Source organism: Chanos chanos, chromosome 12, assembly GCF_902362185.1.
Source record: "Chanos chanos chromosome 12, fChaCha1.1, whole genome shotgun sequence".
NCBI lineage: Eukaryota > Metazoa > Chordata > Actinopteri > Gonorynchiformes > Chanidae > Chanos > Chanos chanos.
Genome location: NC_044506.1, coordinates 23,395,887 through 23,412,354, shown reverse-complemented (window position 1 = coordinate 23,412,354; position 16,468 = coordinate 23,395,887). Strand labels below are relative to the sequence as shown.

Here is a 16,468-nt window from a genome sequence, read left to right as displayed (position 1 = left end):
GCGGTAGAATACGTTGACAGCATTCTTCATATAAGAACTCCCACTAAAAGACGCCATTTTAAACTCCAGTATCCAGCAAGTCAGAGTTGATACCGGACGAGAGTGGAGACGGAGCACTGCTGCCCGTGCGGATATTTACCGGGTGGTTGTACTTACCTTTTTTTATTCTCCGAGTACAAATTATCGGTCAAACGCCAGTGCAAGAAGCCGCGAAGCTAATATTTTAGTCTCAGGTAAGTTTTAACTGTAAAACAAGTATTTCTCTGTTGTTTCGTGGTGAACGAATTTTCCTGGATGTAGACTGGGGAGGGGGGACCGGGAGTTTTTTTTTTTTTCTCGCAGGCTTGGAGCTGGATCTACTTTTTCAAAACCAGGCATTTAAATGAAGTAGCTGGCGTTTCACTTTTTCAGCCTTCGGTTTGCAGTGTGTTTTAAGAAGGAATCTTATATTCCGCAACATCTGCACGACTGCTGAAAGCCAGCGCTAACATTGGGAGTTTTTATAGTCCAGCTGGGCAGCTAGATGATGTAGCTAGCTAGCTAACATGAACAATGTTGGGTGGGTAAACTTGGCCAATCTACTGGTGTATATGGCCGACTAGATTAATAAAACTCGCTACTAAAACCAATAATCTACCTTGGAGCCAGCGTTAAGGGAATGTTACGCAGTTTATACTGTTTACCAGTGTAGACACAGATGTGGTGAGACAGTTTGAAGGTTTTTGTTTCATATCGATTCGTTAGAAACGTCAGGTTGCTGACCCGATATTTTACGAAACGGCGTGCCCACGCAAGTTCAATATTCGCTCTAATTATGTAGTTTGACCACAATCCAGGATACGGTTAACAATTTTAGCTTGCTAGTTAGGTGCTAAACTATGTTGACGGAATGTTTGTGGTGAAAGTCGTGACGTCAATCGAATGCGAGTGTTGATGCCGTTAGCGCCACTATCTCAGCGAAGTTGTGAGTTTTTCTTGCCAAGCTTTGAATTAGTTTTCAGTTGCGTTGCGTTTTGTAGTAGTTAAATGATACTTAAGATAAAGTTATCGTGATGCGGCAGGGATCATCGTTAGGATAACGTTGTTCGACCGAGCCTCCAGTGCAGGCATTTTTACATTTACGTTAACGAATCCTCGGCGAGTTAGGAGTTGTTCTTCATGTTACTCTAAGCGGAATAGCTGGCTCTTTCCAGTTGTCTTTGGAGAAAAATCGCGGGTGATCCTTTTAAGTATCGAAACTTTTAGGTTGATTGTTTTTGTCCCCATTATCAAGCTGTGATCCCAAACAAATTGATCGTTCACTGTAGCATTGTTTCTCGTAGCGAGTAAAAGAGCAGCTTGACTGTAAAGTTATGTGGAAATTAAGTGGTCGGAATTTCTCCCGGTCGGGTGAGGGGGGGACGTAATAACTCTGCCGGGTAAGAGAGGATGCCTTTGATCTTCATAGGCTCTGCATTGTGAGGTCGTTCGCTGGGGAAATACCCGCAACGATCAAGACAAGTTACATCAGTTTTCCTGCACGTTAACTCGGAAAATAACGCACGTTATGGCTCTCCATTCGACGCTCGGATGCGCATTACATTACCTGTCGCATTAGTTTAATTTAATAGCATTGGGACAAGTGGTGTTTTAACGTCTGTGCTCTCTAGCTGATTTCATGTCCGTTAGTGTATGCTGCGCGCGGACTGCAGCAGAATAGTTTAAGAATCGTAATTAGCTCGTGTAACTCATTCCGATCCCTGGGCTCCACATGGCCATGTGTAATTCCGTGGGTCTTGTTAGTGTTGCGGTCGTAGACTGCTAATGGTGTTTAGGCCCTGAGTTGAACCAGGCAGGGGACTAATCGACAGCCTGCCTCTTTGCATCCTCTTTGAAGCTTGAGTTACTAGATGACTTCCATATGCAGCTGGGCGGCGTGTCTGCACACCCAGCTCCCCCGGGCCATAAACCCCACAAACACAAGTGCCAGACTGCGTGTGTGTGTATCTAACTAGATCCCCCTGAGTGTGTACGTTCGGGAAGGAGCGAGTCTGGTTAATTAATTGTAGGAGTCTCTCCAACACAGACAAGACTTCTCATAAATTTTCGGCTGCTAGCTGCCTCTGTTTGCTTTTAAAACTTGTTTGGACCTCTGCACCCACACTCATAAACAGTGTTAGTTATTAATGTTGGCACAACTTCACAGCACTGTGTACACCCTCATTAGACACCATGCATCCATTCAGGATAAGTCTACAAGCAGCCAGACAGGCTGCTTAATCCCGTCTCTCTCACACGCACACACACACACACACACACACACACACACACACACACACACAGGACTGTCCAACACTGAGTCCGAGATGTTTTCTTTAATGTGGTTTTCTGTAATTGCCTGTGTGTGAATAGAGTTTTTTGTTACTGTTTTGAGACAGTGTGTGTGCATGTACATTTAGATGTGTGGGGATGTGTGCATACGCGTGCATATATGCACAAGTGTAAGTGAGTGTGTGTGTGTGTGTGTACGTGTGTGTGTGTGTGTGTACGTGTGTGTGTGTGTGTGTACGTGTGTGTGTGTGTGTGTGGAGGTGCGCTGGGCGTCTGTGGTCTCTGTGGCATGACTGGTGTAGTGTGGAGAGAAAGCATGCTCCACAAAAGCAGCACAGTGCTGCCCTGTTGGCATTCACGCTGTCAGGGAGTCAGGTTACCCACTGGCTCTGCTATGTGGCCTGGGGTGGCAGACCTACCACCCCTGCAGCTTACTCAAGGCTACCTCAGAATCCAGCCGCCCAGTTCTCCTACGGGCGCGCAGGTTAAGCATGCTGCCCACGGGCCTGACCACCTCAGCGTCTCCAACAGAACCAGCTCACTGCCTCACTAATCAGGTCACCTGAAGCCTCAGTTTAGTCTGTTCTCTGAAGGAAGAGGGTCACAGTGCCGAGAGTCATGTACGCAGTGCTACAAGTCTGTGTTTTTGTCTTGATCCCTGGGGAGTATTCCAGAAAGAGTTTAGTTAAAACTCTGAGTTAGTTAACTCAAAGTAGTAAACCTCCTGATGGATGAGCCCTATGGCTTCATTCTCCTAGCAGAAATAAAGTCCTAGGGCTCTTCTATTAGGAGGTTTACTACTTTGAGTTAACTAACTCAGAGTTTTAACTAAACCCGCTTTCTGGAATACTCCCCAGGTCTAAACCTCCCTGTATTGTGATTTTTGGTAGGCTCTGAAAAACAGTCAATCATATCTCTGTGTTGCATGGCTGCAGGCTTGTGTACATTAGGTACGCGTTGTTAAGTTTGATCGAGGGAAGCTCTGCTGATCATTGTGTGCTGGCCTGTCTCATTTTGGAATAAGCTGCAGATTAGTTTGAGTATTATGCAGCAATGGAGGAGCAGAGATTGAAAACCGTAGAGTGTGTGTATGTGGTGTATGATGATTTGATGGTTGAGCTCTGTGGGGAAACTCAGATGGAACAGGAGGCCTGGTTCAGCGTCTGATGTTTTCCTTGGCCTGTCTTTATCCACAGCCTGCTCCCGTCAGTGTCAAACTGCAGTTACTGCTCCATTACATAACCGGATTGGCGAGTGTACCTTGTGGGTAATTTTTTTTTTTTTTAAATCTGGCACCTGGTTACCTGAATGGCACACTAACCTGTTCTCCCAATTCGGTTAGGATGGCAGGAGGAGAAGTTTCACCTGTGGGGTTTATCATACCGGCCTGTTCTCTTTCAGAGCCTTCTCTCCAGCACTCTGTAAGGGCTCAGAGTGCTTAAGAGACACCCATGTCACTGATCCTTACCTGCATCATAACAAACTACACAGCTACATTCAGATATCGTGCTTTAAGCATTTGAACTAGGGTTGGACGGTGTAAACGGTAAAGAAAAGTACACCGGTATGAATGTGCCCTATGGTATGGATTTTGACTATACCGTGCTGATTGATAGCCTAGAGCCCTCAGTACGCTTCCGTTGCAGTGAATTTCGCTTCGCTCTCGTTCAGGCTGTATTGGGGCAAAAGTCATTCTGATTGGTTCTTGCGTGGTTCTCATTTGCATAAAGTTGGGGATTAGCCATCTCAATTCCAGTTGCTTCTTCGGATTCACTCCAGTTTTGTCCAATCAGTTCAGCGTGTGATGTGTTTGGTGCATGACGTTCTCTAGAGAGGTGGGAGTAACAAAAGTCTGACCAAGATGGCGGAGGTTAAATGCTACATGTAGCATGAAAACATATATGATTAAAAGATGTATGGGCAACCATTTGTGTCTACATCAACACGGGTTGTTTACATGTTGCATGACCGTAGTCGGGGCCAGAGCGCAAGGAAAAAAACTCAACGACTCTGGTTGGGGCAAACAGGCCACTGTAGACCTTTTATTTAAGGACTCAAACTTAACTGCTACTAACAGGATGGCCAAAAAGCTTGCTGCCTTTGCGACCATGCCCCCAGAGCAAAAAGTGGTGGGGCGGCATTCGCGAGGTGTTTCGCTACATGGAAGCCTAGACAGTAGGGCTGCTGCGGTTAGTCTGCGCAGTCGATGCTGTTGGCGCTGAAAATGCGTCGACATCAATATTTACAACTGACACATCATTGTTTTATTTTTTATGAATTTATCTTTTGGATCTCTAAAATGCTTCAATTCATTATAACAAATGTTTTTCTTCAGTATCACTACGCAGTTTCTGCTAGGGCTGCCACTAATGACAGATTCATCGACAGAAAAACAATCAACTTACAAGAAAAAGTCAGTGGTGGACTGACCTAATAAATGCCATCACTGTGAACCCGTTCTTAAAATACCTCTGTACTGTGTGAAGACTATGTCCTAGTAATACAGTTAAGAGGACAGTAATAGCTGCCATGCAGTTGCCATACCAGTGCTTTACCCTTTCAGAAGCATTTATATTGAAATTAAGAAAAACAAATATACCGTGATACATACCGTTACTGTCCGTGCTTCAAATTATACCGTGATATATCGCTGGCCATACTGTCCAGCCCGAATTTGAACACATGTAAAAGGCCTTTTGGCTGGAGCTGAATGTGGATAAAGGCTTTTTGGGGGTACCGCGTGAAAAACAGATATGTGGAGTCTGTGTTTTGGTCTCTTGTGTTCAGTAATGAAAAATTAAACTTCTGTTAGATTGCACATATAAGGCCTATCTCTTCCACGTGGTGTTGGAGCCTAATCCCTGGATTCATAAGACACTGAGTTCAGTCCAACGAGATCTTTTTGAAGACAGGTAGTCACCTGACTCTTGACCATTTGACTTTGCGGTGTGTTACAACTTAGAGCGTAAAGTGACTTTTTTTTATTATGTTTTGAATGTTGTTGGATTGGAGAGTGTGAGCAGGTATGTGTGTGTGTGAGAAGAATGTAGGAGATTGACTTCCACTACAGGGGTTCTCCCCTTCATATACCATAGAATCCCACCGACACAGCGGCACCGCAATCACACTGTTAATAAGCTCTCATTGTTTACCTGTTGTCTTCCTCGTCACTGCTTTAAGACTGCAGACCCTTTAACACCCCCCCCCCCCCCCCCCCCCCCCCCCCCCCCCCCCCCCCACACACACACAAGCCGCTGACTCAGTCACAGTCACCCAGTCATGAGAACAAACACAGTCAAACTCAGTCATGCACTCGTCTGCTGAGTGTGTGATGACTCATACATTCATTGTTTTTAATAATAAACACATGAGTCATTGACAGAATAGTTCTATTGTGTATACCTGGGTCTTATTAATAATAAACATATTAGTCATTCACAGAGTAGATCTATTGTGTATACCTGGGTTTTATTTGGACTGAGGGAGGTAGTGGTCTGTTCATTGTTTTCTTTTTTTTTCTTTTTTTTAAGAGTTACTGTACTCCTCTCAACACTGTACATGCCGCTCTCTGATTGGCCCTCTGGGCACCCTTCTCATATTACCACCTTTATTTACAAAAAAAAAACCCATACCAGGGAAAGTGTTTGTATATCTGGTGCTTAACATGCGTGGGACATGGCTGAGTTAATAGTGTTTATCACAATCTCATATGAACCCATGGGAAGGGTATGTGGCCAAAGTGTGTTTATGTGAGCAGTTAATATTCATCCCCCATCACTCGCTCCTGCAACTGAGGGTGGGGTTTCTCCACTAGCACTTTGTACAGGCTCTGTGGTGGGTGGGGGTTGTGGTGGTGTGAGAAACTCCACTGAGAGAATGAGTGTGTTTGTGATGTTGGATTTGGGCTGAGAGGGAGTTGTTTTTGTCCCTTTTCCACTGGGTCATTGTTATCCTCCAGTGTTCTGTGCTCCATCACAAAAAAAAAAACACCTTCTCATTCTCTGCCCAGACCTCTAGCTGCCTAAGATCACGCCTCTTTAGGTGTTTATGTCTTTACGGTTTTTGTGCTGTGTCCCGAGGTACAGACTCATGCTTATGAAATGTGTGTGTGTGTGTGTGTGACCCACAGTGAAGAGATGAGTCATGGTTTCACTCGTCTGTGCGTGTGAGTCGTAGAATGCCCACCTGTTTAAAAATCACAGCGGTGCTTTCCCCTAAAAAAAAAAAAAAAAACCACACACACACGTACACACAGATATGGCCTCAGGCTGTGTTCTGTAATTCAGACTTTTTTTTGCCTCTCTGTCTCCTGAGTCAGAGCATGTCTCAGCCTGTGGAGTGACCCATTCATGAGGGGAGTCATTTACTAGAACAGATTTTGTTTTAAAGCTGTTGGTGCTTAGATATGTGATGCATACACAGAGCTTTAGGACAATGTGAGCATGATGTCATCAGGTATAATGTTTTGGCTACACATTTAAGTGTTGAATGTTTCCTCTGAGCAGATTTGGAAGTTGCCCAGACTGAGGCTTTGACAGAAAGATGGCTACTCAGGGTGAGTACATGTGTCATTTTTGTGTGTCTTTCTCTTTGATGGTGTCTGAACACTTGTAATTTGCCTGTACTTTTGTATTCCTGAGCCGTTGTAGTCCTGTATGATTTCAAACAAACTCTCACGTCGGACAGCTTCTGTAACCTTTTGATCACCAGCAGTTAGTGTCGCAGCTGCGGCTCATTGCGTATGTCTGTCTGTGTGTGTGTGTGTGTGTGTAGCTGACCTGATGGAGCTGGACATGGCCATGGAACAGGACCGTAAATCTGCGGTCAGTCACTGGCAGCAGCCGTACCTGGACTCTGGCATCCACTCTGGTGCCACCACCACTGCCCCCTCGCTGTCGGGAAAGGGCAACCCGGACGAGGAGGAGCTGGACAACCATGTCCTGTATGAGTGGGAACAGGGCTTTAACCAGCCCTTCACCCCCGAGCAGGTCACTGGTAAGTCTGTCTGAATCGCACCCAAAACCTTCATAAACGCACGTGCACGCGTGTCACGCGCATCACGTGCTGTTGGATGAGTTCTTTTACCCACACTGGTCTGTAATGACAGTGACGTATACCATGCAAAGCTGAACTCACACACCCTCTGCGCTCGAGGGCTCTGTCTGTTCATCGCTGAAGTCAGGGGCGGAGTTTCCTGTGTGTGTTTCCTGTCAGACCATGGAGCTTTTCCTCTCTTTTCTCTCAGACATGGACGGGCAGTATGCCATGACCCGGGCCCAGCGGGTGCGGGCCGCCATGTTTCCCGAGACGCTGGACGAGGGCATGCAGATCCCCTCCACCCAGTTTGACTCCGCCCACCCCACCAACGTCCAGCGCCTGGCCGAACCCTCCCAGATGCTCAAACACGCGGTGGTCAACCTCATCAACTACCAGGACGACGCTGAGCTGGCCTCCAGAGCCATACCGGAGCTCACCAAATTACTGAACGATGAAGACCAGGTACACACACACACACACACACACACACAGACAAACATACAGCTACACCACAGCTAATGAAATATTGCTCAGCAGACACTGTACTGTAAGCAGGAGATGTAACTGAGAGAAGTGTAAGACCTGAATGCTCTGTAGAGACTGGAAAATGAAACTAAAGGACGACTCTGGCCTGTGCTTCGTGTACAGTCACTTGAGCGATTCTGCTTCCGTTTGAGAGGCCAGTTTTTAAACCGGTCGCGGGTGGAGGACACTGAACTGACTGTCGCTGTGGCTGATTTAGGTGGTGGTGAACAAGGCAGCGGTGATGGTGCACCAGCTCTCCAAGAAGGAGGCGTCCCGTCACGCCATCATGCGCTCCCCTCAGATGGTGTCTGCCATCGTGAGGACCATGCAGAACACCAGCGACGTGGAGACGGCCCGCTGCACCGCCGGAACTCTACACAACCTGTCCCACCACAGAGAGGGCCTGCTCGCCATCTTCAAGTCCGGAGGCATCCCCGCGCTCGTCAAGATGCTGGGGTAAGCTCAGAGAGGCGGGGCGGAGGAGCCGAAAACGAGCCAATCAAACGGAGCGTGGCAGTGGTACTGCATTAGTCTAACAGAGCTTTACATGTATGCATGCATGCTTTACATGTATTTACATGTATGTCCTGAGTTGGCCCGGAGAGTCTCCCACGAATGTCTAGTGTCTTTGGCTGCAGTGCTTTGAGGACAAAACACAGGGACTTACTCAGTGTGGGGGAAACATTTTGAATCCATGCTGCACATGAGGGAAATTGTCACTATATCACAGATCTCTGTTTTTTGGGGGGGAAAAAAAACCCAACAAAAAAAAGTGTCAATCGGCGGCCGAATGCTCAGAAGAAAATGGCGACGTCGTCACTTAAAATGGCTGAGGACTTTGAGTGTGTTTGGCTGATGGAAGTGTGTGTGTGTGTGTGTGTGTGTGTGTGTGTGTGTGTGTGTGTGTGGTGTGCGTGTGTGTGCGTGTGTGTCTGTGTGGTGTGTGTGTGGGTGTGGTGTGTGTGTGGTGTGTGTGTGGTGTGTGTGGTGTGTGTGGGGTGTGTGTGGTGTGTGTGGGGTGTGTGTGGTGTGTGTGTGTGTGGTGTGTGTGTGTGTGGTGTGTGTGTGTGTGTGTGTGTGTGTGTGTTTCAGCTCTCCGGTGGACAGTGTGCTCTTCTACGCCATAACGACTCTGCACAACCTCCTCCTTCACCAGGAGGGCGCCAAGATGGCCGTGCGCCTGGCCGGGGGCCTGCAGAAGATGGTGGCTCTGCTGAATAAGACCAATGTCAAATTCCTGGCCATCACCACGGACTGTCTGCAAATCCTCGCCTACGGGAACCAGGAGAGCAAGGTACACACACACACGTATGCTCTCTCACTCTCTCACACGTGCGTGCACGTATACTCTCTTACACACACACACACACATATACATGTACACTCTCTCTTACACACACACATACATACACCCTCTCTCTGACAGACACACACACAAACGCACAGCTCAGTGATTTCAGATCTTGACTTCATGTGTGCTCTGCATAGTGCACATTGTCTGTAATGCTTGTCATGACAACTGTACTGTTATACTGTCTGTCTTAAGCCTCAAACCAGTTCTGAACAAATCAACATGCAAATGGTGCCATTTTCATGTGTGGTGATATGTAAATGAGTGTTAGGGAAGAGTTGAAGTGTTTGAACGTCATTGTGTGGGTGTGTCCTGTCCTCAGTTGATCATCCTGGCCAGCGGAGGACCCCAGGCCCTGGTCAACATCATGAGGACCTACACCTATGAGAAGCTTCTGTGGACCACCAGCCGCGTGCTCAAAGTGCTCTCTGTCTGCTCCAGCAACAAGCCTGCCATCGTCGAAGCTGGTGTGTACACCCGCAGGCTCACACGTCTGCTGCACACACACACACACACACACACACACACACACCTGCTGTATGGAGACATGTCTCTGTGTCCCTCTCTCTGAATGGTCATCAGAGCACTGTGCAGGCAGGACGGCTGTGTCCGCGGGGTTGTGATGTTTGTTGTGTTCTATCAGGGGGTATGCAGGCCTTGGGTCTCCATCTGACCGATCCCAGTCAGCGTCTGGTACAGAACTGCCTGTGGACTCTGAGAAACCTGTCTGACGCCGCCACCAAGCAGGTCCGGACCTCCCACACGCCACACTCTCTCACTGCATACGCAATACACCGGGTTTCTTCATAAACAACCTTCTGCATTGTCTGAGACCTGAGGTGTGTGTTTGTCTGTACAAACTGTGTGCCTGTGTGTGTGCCTGTGTGTGTGTGCCTGTGTGTGTGCGCCTGTGTGTGCGCCTGTGTGTGCGCCTGTGTGTGCGCCTGTGTGTGCGCCTGTGTGTGATGTGTGTGTGTGTGTGTGTGTGTGTGTGTGTGTGTGTGTGTGTTCTGTAGGAGGGCATGGAAGGCTTGTTGGGGACCCTGGTGCAGTTGCTGGGTTCAGACGACATAAACGTGGTCACGTGTGCGGCCGGCATCCTGTCCAATCTCACCTGTAACAACTATAAGAATAAGATGATGGTGTGCCAGGTGGGTGGGATCGAGGCATTGGTCCGCACCGTGCTCCGCGCCGGCGACCGCGAAGACATCACCGAACCCGCCGTCTGTGCCCTGCGCCACCTGACCAGCCGGCACCAGGATGCAGAGATGGCCCAGAATGCCGTGCGGCTGCACTACGGCCTTCCTGTGGTGGTCAAACTGCTGCACCCACCCTCACACTGGCCTCTCATCAAGGTGTGTATCCGCGCACACACACACACACACACACACACACACACACACACGCTATTCACAAACTGCTAAAACTTTCCTTAAAGGAAATGACTAATATAATATTGAGTCATTAATGTCTGTATTTGGTTTGGAGATGCTGTTCTCTCTCGTGTTCTGAATCTGATAAGTGACGTGAGGTTTTGACATTTCCCTTTGCCTTCAGGCTACAGTCGGCTTGATCCGGAACCTGGCCCTGTGCCCAGCCAATCACGCCCCACTGCGTGAGCAAGGCGCCATTCCCCGTCTGGTCCAGCTGCTGGTCAGAGCGCACCAGGACACCCAGAGACGCACCTCAATGGGCAACACACAGCAGCAGTTTGTGGTATGACAAACACACACCTAGTACTCTCCCACACTGTGAGGCAGAGTGAAGGTTGTTTTACAGGCACTTTCACAGCTGCTGACATGGATTTGTGTTTGTGAGGAGGATGGTAGTTTGGCTCTGTTTCACACGATGGTCACTGTCTGAATGATATGTATGGAACAGGAGGGGGCTGGGATGAGTGTGTGATAATGCTGTGTATTGACAGGTGCGTGTGTGTGTGTGTGTGTTTTGAACAGGAGGGTGTTCGTATGGAGGAAATTGTGGAAGGATGCACAGGTGCTCTTCACATCCTGGCCAGAGACGTTCACAACAGAATCGTGATCAGAGGACTGAACACCATTCCTCTGTTTGTACAGGTATGACACCTCACCTGACTCTGTCTGTGCCAGGCTGTCTGCTCACCGGCTACAGCTTATTCTAGTCAAGCACTGGCCCTGTGCAAAACCACTGTCACAGTGGGGGGGGGGGGACTCCACAAATCTCCTCTCCCCCTAGAGCTGCCATATATCAGGAGACCTTCACAATGCCAGGCACTGAGACAAGTTTTGATACTATTCCAAATGTATACAAACCAGGTGGTAGGTGGTAGACCCTTGTGCTGCTGGTCCAGGGTTTTCTGTTGTGGTGGAGAAGGGGTTCTGTAGAGCAGGACAGGAGTCTTTGTGGTGTGTTCCTAAAGCCATGTGTTCTGTCCTGTGTGTGTGCGTGTGTGTGTGCGTGTGTGTTTGTGTGTGTCTGTCCAGCTGCTGTATTCGCCCATAGAGAACATCCAGAGGGTGGCGGCTGGTGTGCTCTGTGAACTGGCTCAAGACAAGGAGGCAGCCGAGGCCATCGAGGCCGAGGGCGCGACCGCACCCCTCACCGAACTGCTCCACTCCAGGAACGAGGGCGTAGGTGAGTCCCTGTCTCCTCTCCCCACCCCTCACCGAACTGCTCCACTCCAGGAACGAGGGTGTGGGTGAGTCCCTGTCTCCTCTCCCCACCCCTCACCGAACTGCTCCACTCCAGGAACGAGGGTGTGGGGGAGTCCCTGTCTCCTCTCCCCAAAGCAGAGGACACGTCGTGCATAACGGGAAGAGCAGTGAAGCTGCCGTCTTTACAGAGAGAAGGATTCAGGGTGTCGTAAGGCTCAGTGTGTCTAAACAGACATGTCCCTCTCTCCCCCCTCTCTCCCCCCTCTCCCCTGCAGCAACCTACGCGGCTGCCGTGCTGTTCCGCATGTCAGAGGACAAACCTCAGGACTATAAGAAGCGTCTGTCTGTGGAGCTGACCAGCTCTCTGTTCAGAACAGAGCCCATGGCCTGGAGTGAGGTAAACCAGACAGCATCTTTATCACCAGTCAGTACTGCACCAGTCTTAGCCCTGCTCTTAAACACTGAACTGACCTGTGTGTGTGTGTGCGTGTGTGTTTGCAGACTGGGGACCTGGGGCTGGACATTGGGGCCCAGGGAGAGCCTATGGGATACAGGCCAGACGGTAAGGGACATGGCACCTGCCCGTGTTTGTATTCATTTACGTTTGTTCAACCCCAGGGTCAGTGAGCTTAGCTTCATGATGATCTGTGTTTTACCAAGTCACAGTATTCAGGCTGTGTTGAATGCTTTGGTAGAACCGTTCCACTTGGTTCACGTCTGTCTGTCTGTCTGTCTGTCTCTCTCTCAGACCCCAGTTTCCGGTCCTTCCATTCGGGTTACCCACAGGACGGGCTGGGCATGGACAGCATGCTGGAACAGGACATGGCCGCCCATCACCCAGGGGCCGATTACCCCGTGGAGGGCCTGCCCGACCTGGGCCACGCCCAAGACCTCATGGATGGCCTGCCCCCCACAGACTCCAATCAGCTGGCCTGGTTTGACACCGACCTCTAAACTCAGAGTCTACATATATTGAAGGTGAGATGACCTGTCTTCTGTGGTCAAATCACAAAGATGAACTGGAGAGGACAGTGAGAAACAGGGACTAGAGAGAGAGGCTGTGCTGTGTCCCAGTCAGAATGATCCTTTCAGACAATTAGAGATCGTTTGAAGATTGAATCACAGTCCTGAGTTAAAGAGCTGAATCGTTTGAAGATTGAATCACAGTCCTGAGTTAAAGAGCTGAATCGTTTGAAGATTGAATCACAGTCCTGAGTTAAAGAGCTGAATCGTTTGAAGATTGAATCACAGTCCTGAGTTAAAGAGCTGTCTCTTGTGTCCACAGCTGAATCGTTTGAAGATTGAATCTGCATGGTGATCTTTTGCTTGAAGAATTGAGGAAAGTGAAGATGGCGGGCTCGCATATCAGAAAGTGCCTGACACAAACACACTCATACACACACACGCACCTACACACACACACATGCACGCCTACACACAAAATATAGAAATATATATCAACACACACACACACAGGAAATGGAGGATTCCCTCCTGATCAGGTCAAGGCGGTTGGGGCAGCATTTTTAACGCCTTTATTCTTATTCTCATCCTTTTTGGTTTTGCCCTGAAAGAAAGAGTACAAGTACCAGGGGATATGTGGAGCGGATGCTCAACGGAGGAAATGCAGGAAAGGAGAGCTTCACGTGGAACTACATACCTTTTTAGCTTTGCCTGTTTTTATCACACAGTCTTTTCTTCCTGTTTTTTTACATACCTTTTTTTTTTTTTTTTTTTTTTTTTTAAAAGAACAGTCATCAGTCCCTGTTATGGTACAGACATTAGCTTTTGAAACGTAGACTTTTGTTTCATTCATGTTTTTGTTTTGTTTTGTTTTTTTTTTTTTGTTAATTGTCTCCTGTATTGTTAAGTTGTAGTGGATTTTGTCTCAATGTTTTCTGGCTCTTTTTCACCTAATGGTGTAGAACACTAATATCAGTTCTAATGTAACCCAACTGGAGCTGTAACAATGTGTAGCTTTTTATAAATGAATCGGTGAGTTGGGTGGGTGGGAGTGGGCTTTGCTGGGGGAAAGAGATGCATTCTTATCAGTTGCCTCAGTTGATCAAGCAGAGGGGGGTGGTTTTCATTGACACGAGTGTGGGTGTGTGGGGGGGGGGGGTGTGTAAGAGAGACAGAAACTTTTCTTTTCTATGCTATCTCAGTCATTATCAAAACAACAGTGGTTGTTGTGGCCTGTATTGGCTAGTTTTATTTTTTTGGGGAAGGGGGGGAGGGGGGGTTTGGGAACACGGTTATGACATGGCTGAAAAAATAAAAAAAACTTTTATTCCAGTTTCTGTGGCTGTGTGTGACTAACTGCTTTCACTCGAACTCATAGCTCTGCCTGAGAGACAAAAGAACTTGATTTTGTATCTAAATGAGTGAATTTGAGTCATCAAATTATTTCTCTAGAGCACCTCCTGTTAATAGTCTAATTCACTTGGACTAAGACTGGTATGTTTTTGCTTGGGGATTCTTCTATATGTAAAATCGTGGTGCCTTTGTGCAGCTCTAAATGCAGAATTCTTGTCAATGGTGAAAGGAAATGAGTGAAAAGGTGAAGCTCCCTGCAGAGGAAATGTCTTCAGACACAAACGACACTTGTATTCTGATGCTCCACGCTGATAAACATTGAGAGTCAGGGCGTCACTTCCTGCTGCAGGGAGAGCTCTTGACGTGTGTTTGAGAGTGCAGAGTGGAAAGTTTCTTATCTAAATCAACCGCAGGAGAATGCCATGAACCTGACGCTCTTACCTGTGTGTGAGCGAGAGAATGTATCAGCCCTGCTGCACCGCCAGCGCCGTGATCTGCCCCTCTCTGATGGTGTCGACAGAGGAGGGCGACTTCAGCGATATCAGGCTTCATTGTTTTCTAGACGTCATTGTTTTCAAGTCTACACAGGAAAAGTGGAGCTCCTGGCATCGAATCAACCTTTCATTGGCCTCAGTTTTTCCAGTCTTGTGCTCAGAGAAGTGTTCGGATGAATCCACTGAGCTTATGTTAACAGAACATTTGACTCTCGCGTAGGCGTACTAACATTTATCTTAAATGATTATTATTCTATGAAAACGCATGTTACAAAGCTATGTTGTCGGTATCTAAAAACACCATGTATTTCACTTCACCAGACACGACTGGAAGAATTGAAATGGCTTCTTTTAACAGGGAAAATGCGCTCAGTGTCCTGTTGATAAGATAACTCGGGAGAACACGAGAGAAGCTTTCTCTATAGAAGGAAAACCAAAAGGAGAGGAAACCTTGTCTCTGATGAGCACAGAGTAACACAGGGTCTTCAACCCAAGAGTAACCTAGTGCCCACGGTCAGAGGGAGCTAGAGACTGCCAGGTTTCCATGGCAACCGAGGGGGGTAAGGTTAAAGAGGGGGGGGGTTGCCCGATCCTTGCTCATACTGACACACACTCTCACATCAGCGCGTTTCTCCTCTGTCTCTCCCACTCCTGGGGTTGTTTCTGTCTCTCCCACTCCTGGGGTTGTTTTTTTTTTTTTTGAGAGAAAGAGAGAGGAATTTCACTGAGTCTTTGCCAAGGACGAGCAGCAGTTTGAAGCCATGCCAGTCTGCTGTGAGTTCAGCGGCCCCCCTGGCCTCTGACGGCAAACTTCAAAGACACCCCCCTCCCCCTTTCCTCCTCTCAGGGAGAGAAAGAGAGAGAGAGAGGGAGGGGGTAGGAGGGGTATTATCTAAATTAGGCGAGAGACTGAAGCCCTACTCCACAATGGAGCTGTGTATGAGGCAGGGGCTGACCTTGTCCAGCACTGGTGTTTGACATTGATGATGGTCACTGGAAAGGATTAAGAAATGAACTCCTATAGTTAAATAGTCAGTGTGTGAGTTTTTACCGAAATTATAGTAATGTGCTACTTTAATTCACACACTGAATTTGGAAACACGAACACCAATACTGAACATGAGAGATTCACACACACACACACACACACACACACACACACACACATCCTTCAAAATCCCACTGCCTTTGAGAGAAAGAGGGAGGGGGGGGTGACTTTCACTCCCACACACACTCATACACCTTCAGGCTAAGCACCTGTGTGAGGACAATTGGTTGCAACCTTTGACCTGTGTCTTCCTGGCGCTGAATCTGACATTTGCGGATGGGGCAGGTGAAATATGACAGAATGGGGGGAGGGGGGGGGGCAGGACTGGTTCCGGTTCAGCATTTTAGCTGACAGTTAGGTTACAGTTTTAGAAAACTGTTGTATGAGCAGTTGTGTGAACAGTGTTCGGCTGGCCTGAGCTGTCATTCTGCCCTTTGACTGGGAACAGACTCTTTCAAAAGGCTACTCACAAAACTCAACTGAGTTTAGATTACAGACTTATCAACAAGTTTGCAAGTTTCCAAGTGACCACATAATCAACACTCTCTCTCTCTCTCTCTCTCTCTCTTTTTTCTCCTTGTTCGCTCATGACGCGGTCAGCGCTCACACAGACTCAGAGGAGCAAAGAGACTGTTGCCTGGCAACCGCTGTGGTTCGTGGCATGAGAGGCACTTCACCGACGCTGAGTGCACTCACACATACACGCAGGTGTCCAGTGGGGGAAGACAGACTGACAGAAGTCCATGTAAAGGAC

The 16,468-nt window shown here is 48.0% G+C and overlaps 1 protein-coding gene across 1 annotated transcript; it reads left to right on the top strand.

Moving 5' to 3' along the window:
- The first annotated feature begins 87 nt into the window (after window positions 1–87).
- Window positions 88–13,560, top strand: LOC115824993 (catenin beta-1). Its single transcript, XM_030788711.1, has 16 exons — window positions 88–233; window positions 6,816–6,865; window positions 7,084–7,305; window positions 7,556–7,809; window positions 8,090–8,328; window positions 8,965–9,166; window positions 9,546–9,690; window positions 9,867–9,970; window positions 10,240–10,578; window positions 10,781–10,939; window positions 11,179–11,298; window positions 11,686–11,836; window positions 12,132–12,253; window positions 12,358–12,418; window positions 12,605–12,834; window positions 13,142–13,560. Exons 2-15 carry the CDS (start codon window positions 6,853–6,855, stop codon window positions 12,808–12,810), a joined length of 2,337 nt encoding a protein of 778 aa, XP_030644571.1. The 5' UTR covers window positions 88–233; window positions 6,816–6,852; the 3' UTR covers window positions 12,811–12,834; window positions 13,142–13,560.
- Window positions 13,561–16,468: the final 2,908 nt, after the last annotated feature.